Here is a 10000-nt window from a genome sequence, read left to right as displayed (position 1 = left end):
GGCACGGGATGATGAGGTTGACGGTGTAGAAGAGAGGCAGGCGGCGGATGTAGAAGGAGTAGGTGATGTCCGGGTAGATCTCCTCGCAGCAGTTGTACTTGATGTCATGCTTGTAGCCCGGCGCGTCGATGATCTCCCACTCGCCACTCTCCCAGAAATCTTTCAGGTTCACCTGGCGAAAAGCAAAACCAACACATCCTCATACCGAAATGACAGAAGAAGTTGATTTCCAATGACTCCCAAAAAGACATGAGCAGGTGATACGCCCCATATCGGTTAATTTGAAAATGTCACGTCCGTTATGTTTAAACGTTGGTTATTTTAGGCAACTAAAATAACTGTGGTTATCTTTAGTTTGTTATCTTAACTTGGTTAAGGTTAAGGTTTGGGTTACAGTTCAAAACGGAACACGTCGGGAGGTGAACCGGGTCTCTCGCGACGAGGAAGTTGAAAGACGAGAAAGTTGCCGGTTTGCCAATCCCAGTCTGTAACACTGTAACAGAGCCAATCAGAATCGAGTATTCACCCAGGTGGTAAACTATAGTATAGCACAGTACAGTACAGTATAAATATGTAGTACAGTAGTGTACAGTGTAGTATGAGCTAGATATACAGTATCTCCCCCACTGACCTTTGAGCCGATGAGCACCAGGTCGATCTTAGCCTTGTCATAGGTCCAGGAGCCAAACTTCATGGAGCAGTTCTGGTAGTCGAACGGGAAGTAGGTGATGTCCATGGGGCAGGAGGACTTGAAAATGGCCGGAGGAACCCAGGTGATGGTGCCATCAAACTTCAGCAGAGCCTTGGTTTTGTCTGCCACCAGGAAATCGCCCACAGCACTGAGGACATTTTCAAGAAGACATTAAGGTCATTGCATTCAAAAGCCTACAGTAGCATAGGCATAGCTGTTGGGAAGAAACTGAAGGAGGGTATATGAAGGAGCGTGTGAAAATGTAGACTCGTGAAAAGAAAAGGTCTAAAGAAAAGCCTAAAAAAGGCCAACTCTGCATTCACATCGAGGACAACCACATCATGGCATGCTACGGCCCATGGTCAATTTGAGCAACATGTTGCAGCAATATGCAGGACATGCAATATAGGTCCACTATGTTGTTGCCTGCTCATGGGTGATGTCTAACATTCAGTTGCAGCAAACATCTGCTTGCCAACAAAGAGGAGATAAAGTGACTGTGGTCAACATCATCTGACTTGTCCGAAGTCACAGAAAACAGACTTTAGGCAAATGATGTCCTGTGGAGCCTCCGGCCTAAGAATTTGACACAAGTGCATTTGTACAACCGGAGTGACAACAAACATCTTGAATCTTGATTGACTCAGCTAGCTTGCTGTGTGAACTCACACTAAAGCAGAATAAAGGAATCATTCAGGACAGCCTGGAAATGTCTCAGCTTAGCATCATTACTGGGCAAACTGACTGGTGCTCTTCTCCTCTTAGCATTTTGTGCACTCAAGCTCTTACTTGTTGTACAAGACGATGTCTGGCCTCCAGATCTTGTTGGAAGGAACTCGTATGAACTCGATCCCATCATATTCAATGGGGGCCCATTTCAGTTTGTAGTCGTTCCAAACCTGAAGCGAAGGCAAACGGATCAATGATCACATCCTACTGTGTACAAAGCAGTTGCTGTCATTGAAGACCTAAGCCAGTCTATCTGTTCCACAATCTTCAAATACTCCAGAGACAGTGTGTACTTCAGCTGATTAACATTTGGACAGAGGAAGTTGGCATCTTCCAAAAAAAAAAAAAAAAAAAAAAAGACCAGAAGCAATATTTGACCAATCACACCACATGTTCACAAAAATTTGATGAAGAGTTGAATCGAAAATATCTTGTCCAATTTCCATTTCTCAGCAGCTAGCTAGCTACTGTAACTTGGATTCGACTAGTTTATTTTCCAGGCGGAGCTATTAACTGCACAGGGGACACGGAAGTGGGGAAATGAGCGGATACCCGTCTTATTTTGACTGGATATCCTGCCTTATTTCTTGACCAACTTTGAGAGCTGCTGAAATACAGGTGGGTACATTAGGTGAGCATTGTAAACTGTTACAGGTGGGTATGTGGGGGCATTGTAAACTGCGGGAGCCAACATGTCTGTCTTCAGAGACTATTGAAGACCACACATCAAGGATCGGATCTGAGTTATACTCACATGTCTCAGCCATAGATTGGTTTCCATGATCTGATTCACCTCATCCTGAGAGGACAAACAGAAGACAAATGAGACGAGGAGAGGAACTTGGATGTTTGGATGGATGGATGGATGGATGGATGGATGGATGATACTTGATCTCCAGTCTTACCACTTTGACCAGTTGGGATATGGAGACCTCAAACTCCACTGTGACTGGATCCGAAACATTCTCCACTGGTCGGATGAACTGGTTGTACCTCCGGAATAACCTCCGGAATAATCTGTCCTCCCCTTTGGAAGAATAACAGCCTAATGAGAGAGGAGGACGAGAAGAAGAAAAAGGTTATAACAAGACAGAAAAGGTCATACTGTACAAAGAAAGATAAAATAAGAAACATAACAGCCATTCTAACTCTTTAGCATACACTATGTAGAGTGATAGTAGGCGACTAGCAATATCTTAAAAGTCAGAGAACATTACGTGGCTAAATCTGGCAGTTTTGTGTACAAGTTTGGTCAAATTTGTGTCCCTTACTGCGTGTCGACAAATAACGATGGCAACCGAGACACAATTGATTTCCCCACATCAATTCCCAATTAACCCAAGCATTCAAATTCTCTTTCTGTGTGTGTGTTTTATGTTCCAACAACATGCTTATGTTTGATCAACATTCTTTGTTTTGCCCATCCTCTGCACCAGCTGCGCACGTGAGTGTCCTGAAGGGGGATCCCTCTCTGTGTGTGGCCCTTCCCAGGGTCCCTTCCTTCCTACACTACAGTCACTCAGCATAGTGTATGCTAAAGGGTTAGCACGGAGCACTGGAGCGATCAAATCTACCAGGGACACGTGGATTATGTTTGTTTGTCTCTATGTTATCATTTAATGGATAAGTTGACCAACGGGACAATCTGAAAAAAAATGTGTGGTCAGAGAGTGAGAGAGAAATAGAGTGAGACAGTGAATGAGAGATGGGAAATCACAGAGAGACGCGCAGAGAAAGCAAGAGGCATATCATCATCCCACATCCATATTAACAGTTTAATCAATGTGTCTTTGCTGTGGATGCAGAAAGAGTGCTGTGGCTGTGTGAGATCCAAGACTGATGTGCAAGGCCTTGTGTATTTCAATATGAGCAGGGCAAGTGAAGGCTGGAAGCTTTTAGCAAATCTCCACGCAAAGGACGTTTTCAGCAAGAAGGGCATGCTATGACCCTGTCCGGTGTGTCTATTTTATGTGCACGTGTGTGTGTGTGTGTGTGTGTGTGTGTGTGTGTGTGTGTCTCTATCTCTCTCTCGCGCGACGGTTGAAGGTTATATATTGTGGGAAACTGCCACTAGTAACTCTGGTGCCGAATGGGACATAGACCCACGCCTGTCCAAGCAGAAAATGTTGCGTCACTTGGGACCACACACACACACACACACACACACACACACACACACACACACACACACACACACACCGCCCACTGCCACCACCATCACGACTTCAAAAAAAAGGAGGAGACACTAGCTTGCTACACATCCCCAGAGGAAAACAAGCAGACATGCACTCTGCCTCTTCATCTGCTGCTATATCTTCATCTCAGTCTTCCTCCCATTCCTACTCCATCATCTCCCTCCCTCCTCCGTTTCCCTCTCAGCCCATTAACTGTATCTGTTTCTTCGCTCACTTCATCTTATCGCCACTTACTGACTCTCCGATTTCATTTCCATCTTTTATGTTGCATCCGTCTGACAATATAGATGAGCCAGCAGGAAAGACAAACTTTAGCTCACTGGCTTTGTATCTGGCTTTGTATCTTCTCTTGATTTGGCTATGCTAGAAACGGTCAGACAGATACAAGGGCACCTATTTTCATTATTTGAAATCACGATGAAATTATAGTATTGTTCCCAGGTTTTATATAATATTTACATTACATTGGAAACGTATTGTCAAGCCAGCACAGACATAACATAAATAATTAAACAGATACAAGACACAGACATAATACATAAACAAGCTCCTGGTACATCAGTCATTAAAGTGCATTGTTCCTTAATGAAGGTACTCCGTTTGGCTGTATGATACCATACATACACCAGTGCTTTGCCTGGCAATGCTGCCTCACTGACCAAACGTATTTTGAAAGTAGAGGCCAACAACCACTCCCTAAAGAGGGGCACACACATCATTAAACCAAGCAGCAACCTCCGTCTTGGAAAAATGAAGCCAACATGGAACTGCCAAAAACTGCATTTCTTCAAATGGCCACTTGAGGCTGGCTCCAAAAACAAGTCATATCCCATAAACCCCCATGTTAAAATGGCCAACTTTACAGCAGATGTTTCAGCTGGGTTCAAAACGGTTTTGGTCTCAGGTCTCTACATGTATATGTAGTTTCACCATTCATGATAAATGTATGGGGCTGAATTTCTATAGAACTCCCGCATCCATACAGTCTATGGCTGCAAAAAGAAGTCTGATTGTATAGAAGTCAAAGGAAAAATGACCCTATTTCTGGCTTGATTTATATGCAAGGGATAATGTATAGTGAGCCGGTGATTACTGGGGAAATAATTTTCCCCAGTAATCACTATACAGTGGGCTCACTATACATTATCCCGCTTAGAACACAGCCTACAACTAATCATTCGATAATCTGACAAAAATAATTATTCAAATAGATTTTTTAATAGCGTTTTCAACGACAAAGCGGTTTCATTCGTAATTGGCACACAACACACCACAGCTGCAACTGGTTGGCCTAATTAGTTCTGCGTCTCTGTCTGCTGACAAAAGGCTCTTATCAACTGATTAATCCAGGTGTGCAGGTGTAATCATTGTCGTGAGTGTTGACACAGCTGGATTAATCAGTATAACCAGCAGCAGAGCAGCGGTCGGTTGTCGAGAAATAATGACCGGTGAATCTTGTTGATTGACCAATCAGAATCGAGTATTCAAGAGAGCCGTGTTCTAAGACCTCAGTAAACACTTTCAACATGAGATAGTCTCGCTAGTTTCAAGTCTTCTTCAATACAGCATGGTGTTCCTTTCGTCAATTACGGCCCAATTTAGAGTCAAATAGATGACAGAGCAGACTATGCTTTCGGGCGTGATTGACAGGTCACCTGTCCAGTGATCGTGAAGCTCGCCTGGCCTGGGTGCAGTAACATACAGTACTATTTTAACTTATCCTGTACATGTAGCCTATCATCATCATTATCATCATCATCATCATCATCTCTCAATAATGTTCATGTCATATGTCATAGTTGTGTTTCCATTACCCTCAGAAATGCGCAAAATCTAAATATCGCAATAGAAATTGGGTAATGGAAACACGTGAATTTCGAAAAACCTCCCAAATATCGCAAAAAGTGTTTTCGCTCTCATGAGGTGGTTTTTCAGACGTGTCGATATAGAAGTTTATCGCAAAAGTGTAATGGAAACACATTTTTCGCATTTGCACGTCATGTGACCCATATTATCCCTTGGAAAAGGAGCGGAAAATAAGTTTGGTAAGTAAGGTTCGATAGCCGTGTCAAAACCTCCGCAGCAAGTGGAAAACTTTGAAGCAACGCTACCTAGCAGAAAGACGAGTGTTATGCAAAAGCGTAGCCGGGCAAATTAGATAATGTTTAATGGCAGAAATCGGTCCATGGTGACAGCAGGCTGCCTGTGTGCGCGCATTTGGCACAGCGGCGAGATGAGAGGATGAAAAGCACACACTGGTGCGGTGGTGCTGTCTGAAGTGAATACAGTGACTGTGAGTAGGCTAATACATTGCACACGTTTCAGGTGCAATTATAGAACCAAATCAGCCTTTTCCCCCCTCCATCTCTAAATCGGACCAGTTGTAGGCTATTAGGCTACCTTTTTTCCTCTGCCTGTCGCGCTGACTGCATTCACGCAGCCAGCAACATTTTGCGACTCATTTTCTTTTGAATTGATAATCAGGCTCGTTTATATGCATTGTAACTTCATGTTGGGATTTGCATTGACCATTGGTTGGATTTGAGCATGCAGGGGACGGGATATGGGGCAGATCCCCGTGCGTAATCACTGTGGCAGCTGCTGCAACGGGGAATCACTCAAACGCAACTTCAATGGAAACGCCTACAAGTCGCAATTGTACATTCCCAGCGAGCACAAAACGTTTTTTCAACGTTGATTTTTAGTTTAAATCTGGGTGATATTGGGTTTGAACGTCTAAGACCTAATTTCACCCTCTTTTCAACCGGCTAAAATGCGGTTACAACGTCAACGTGTAAAAAAACACAATTTGGTTCATCATATTGTTAAAACATTTGTTGTAGTTTGGAATAGAGACAATATTGATAGTGTGTGAATTGGCATTTGTCCATTTTATTGTGTAACTGAGAGTTGAAATCTCGTCTACACGAAAACTACATTTCAACGCATTTTATGTCACATGGAATATCATAAATATGGGACTATATAGGCTATGTGGTGCCAGCAAAAAGCTTCCAGGACACAACTATGGTTAATAGTTTAGCGCAATACTGTAAAATAATGAATTCAGTTCCTGCAGCAACGCGCATGCGCAAGTACTGACTGACTAGACCAAAGCAAGTCTGCACCGGTCTGCACCAAGTGCGGAACGAGGTGCTCTGGGCACGCTATGTTATTGTAACTATATATCTATGATTGTAACATACTGTATACGAGGCTCTGTGTACCCCCTGAGTCTCTCGTGTTAAAGTTAACTCTCTGTTAACCTCTGAAGCCATACAGGCTACAGACTACAGATGCACACACACACAACATAATTTTAGTCTGTTACATAATATGATAGTCTCGTACGCATCACATAAAATAACTTGTCCTCCCATTGTTGACAATTATGTGTAGTCTAAGTTGTGTGCGAGATAGAGTATATATATGCCCGGCTCTCTGTGTAGTATAAGAAAATCTATAGCTCACGACGCAGAGCGCAGTGGCTTGCACGTGGGAGATCGGGGTTCGAATCCCGTGTGCGCTCCCAAGTTTTTAATTTAAGATGCTGGTGAAATATGGTCTAAATCTGAACGTTCAATAAACGTCTGCAAATAGTGGGTGAAAAAACTTTCACTTTCAAACCTTCCTTGCACGTTTTTTCAACGTTGACCCTAAACGTTTTTTAAACGTCTTTTCAACCGAAAAATGCTCGCTGGGTTGTCGAAGTTGTAGAAATATCGCAATTCTTTTGCGAAAAACTGTAATGGAAACACAGCTACTGAGAGTGTTATCATATGACCAATAGGTGCAAGGACAAACATCTGACACTGTCTAAATTACATACATAAATACAAACATTTCTTGGATGTAGAGCTGTTCTCAGTCAGAAATAATCTCGTTGGCTGAGTTCAGCCAGACACAGCTCAGAGGTAACATCAGGTTACAGAGGTCAAAATCCAATCACCAACACATTCATGCCAGTTACAAAATCACAACATCTGGTGCACATAATAAAACTGTAGGCTACCCCAAAACACACACACAGACGCATGCACGCACACACACACACACACACACACAGACGCATGCACGCACACACGCACGCACGCACACACGCACACAAGAGAAGGAAGGAAGGGAAGCGACTCAAACTCTACAGAGGATTTTACATCTGGCTCTGTTCATATGAAATGGCTGCTCATGGTATAATTGAAGCAGTCAGTCGCGCACATCCAACAAAATAAAACAGGTGCAGGAACCAAACAACCATATACAAAGAAAGATAACTGCTGATATTATTTTTGCACCAGCACCGAATTCAGATAAAAAGAGGCATTTATGAGCAGCGTCGAGCTTTCTAACCCCGACGTCGAGAAGCTATGAACCCTTCTTCTCAAGTATGTGGCTTTGAAATGTTTCTGTGACACTTGTAAATACGTGCGTATCGCTGATTTAGACGGCTTGGGAGCGAGAGTCGCAGGCAAGTCTATGTACGGATACAGGACTCTTGTAGGGTAGCATAGTCTACACGGAAAGAGTCATATCGGGACTAGGTATAAACCAAGCTGAACACATGGCAGAGAGTCACTGGTCGGTAAGTACTGGTACAGGTGTCTCAGTTTGAGCTGCCTGCAACTGGGTGGAGGGATGCTGGTCTTAATTAACCTGTGCCTCAGATTAATTAACGAATGATAAATCTAATATCTAAAGGGGGTGGAATTCATAATATAATATTTCAGCTATTGCAGTCAATGGAAAATACAGCACCTCTAAACATCAGTTTGTCACTCATGGAGCAGTCTACACGTGTAAAGATACAGACAGCTCTGTTTTGTCTAGAATAAACTTTGAGTCTATAAAGTACACAAAAACTCTGAATTTTATCTTGACAACTGAATATTTGACACTTCTTTGAAATCTGCCTGTAATGGAGGAATTGGTTCAGGAAAGGTAGTTCTATCACCATGGGCATCTTGTTAGGATGCAGAACAGAAATGAATGACGTCCAGGGAAACTTCTCTCAAAGTGAACAGTGTTACTTTTTTGCAGCAAGCAATCATTGAGCATGGAGGAAAACAAGTCAGTGGTGCATGTCCCTGCCGCCCCGTGGTGTGGAATGAATGAAACTGAGGAGTGCAGACTTTAAATAAGGAGTGAGGAGGGGAACAGGTGAACAAAATAACTAATCAGTGAGGAGTAAAGCTAGGGAAAGAAGTGAGATAGATAGATAGATAGATAGATAGATAGATAGATAGATAGATAGATAGATAGATAGATAGATGGATAGATGGATAGATGGATAGATGGATAGATGGATAGATAGATAGATAGATAGATAGATAGATACTTTATTGATCCTTTGCAGGAAATTCATGTGTCACGTAATGCAGCTACAGGCTACAGAGGCTACAGGCAGCTAAAGGAAGTGAACTAGGTGAGGAGAGGAAGTGGAAAAACTAAAAGGAAAAATAGGGATCTTCAGAACACTGCCTTTGTATGGATGGACAGATCTTACCATGGGTGCTGCAGAACAAACATGCATTTTGTTGTTGTTAATTTTGCTACGTCTAAAAAAGAAAAAAATAGCTTTTACTCCGTCCATGACTGTAAACAGTTAATAAATTATAAAAGCGCTCATGGTTGTGAACAAGGCAACGTGTCAGTCAACAGGAATTACAGTGAGACTAATACTTTCAAAAAGTTTGCAGAGGTCATGGGCAGAGGCAAGTTGAGTCTTAAAGCTTAATGAAAAGGCCTCTCTCCTGAGACTCCTGCCTTAAAAATACTGGCTGCCGCTCCCTGATTCGCCGCACTCCCACAACCTCGTTAATGCCTCTAATTGGGTGAGGGGAAGTAAGGGCAATTATAATCGCTCAATTAATTGGACTTTTTGTTCACTGTGAGAAAAAAAAAGCCAATGCATTTTTCTGTGCTGGTACATTCACTCCCCTGACTCCCTTTATGCTTACTGCCACTGAAGATCTTAAGTATCCTTCATTCAAAGGAAGTTCATTATAACCTTTGACCTTTCTTGGCTGAGTCACACAAACTACCTTTTCCATCAGTACACGCCTGGGCTCTTGTTAGTTGTGAGGATTTAATTTGAGCACCGCAACACTGCATAATGTGTATGCATGATAGAGTAGCAGGCATGGATTGATACAATATTAGGTGATGTTAGGATGTTTCATGAAGTAGACTTTGGCACACTTCAAAGCAATCCTACCTGTGACAGACTGTGTTAAAGTGGAAATCAAGCATGCACATGATTCCAACTGAACTGAATGAAGGATTTTTTAGACGCAGTGAGCTCATCGGGTGTTGAGCTGATAATGGGGTGTTGGAGATGTCTGGAGTGTTTCCCACACTGTTGGCTCTAGTCGGTCTTGTTGGTGGATTT

At 42.7% G+C, this 10000-nt stretch overlaps 1 protein-coding gene across 1 annotated transcript in view; it reads right to left on the bottom strand.

Moving 5' to 3' along the window:
* LOC310790492 (neuronal acetylcholine receptor subunit alpha-3-like) overlaps positions 1-10000 on the bottom strand; it is a gene marked incomplete at both ends in the record, with an annotated part of 21649 nt that overhangs the window by 2556 nt on the left and 9093 nt on the right. Inside the window, 5 exons of the mRNA XM_083652193.1 lie at positions 1-172; positions 632-839; positions 1481-1590; positions 2175-2219; positions 2326-2465. The exon at positions 1-172 is cut by the window's left edge and continues 423 nt beyond it. Coding sequence (XP_083508319.1) covers positions 1-172; positions 632-839; positions 1481-1590; positions 2175-2219; positions 2326-2465 — 675 coding nt within the window. The remainder of the gene's footprint in view (positions 173-631; positions 840-1480; positions 1591-2174; positions 2220-2325; positions 2466-10000) is intronic.

This window comes from Poromitra crassiceps (genome assembly GCF_964638095.1).
Source record: "Poromitra crassiceps genome assembly, chromosome: 15".
Lineage (NCBI taxonomy): Eukaryota > Metazoa > Chordata > Actinopteri > Beryciformes > Melamphaidae > Poromitra > Poromitra crassiceps.
Note: the sequence above shows the minus strand (reverse complement) of the source record. Positions and strands in the feature narration are given on the sequence as shown.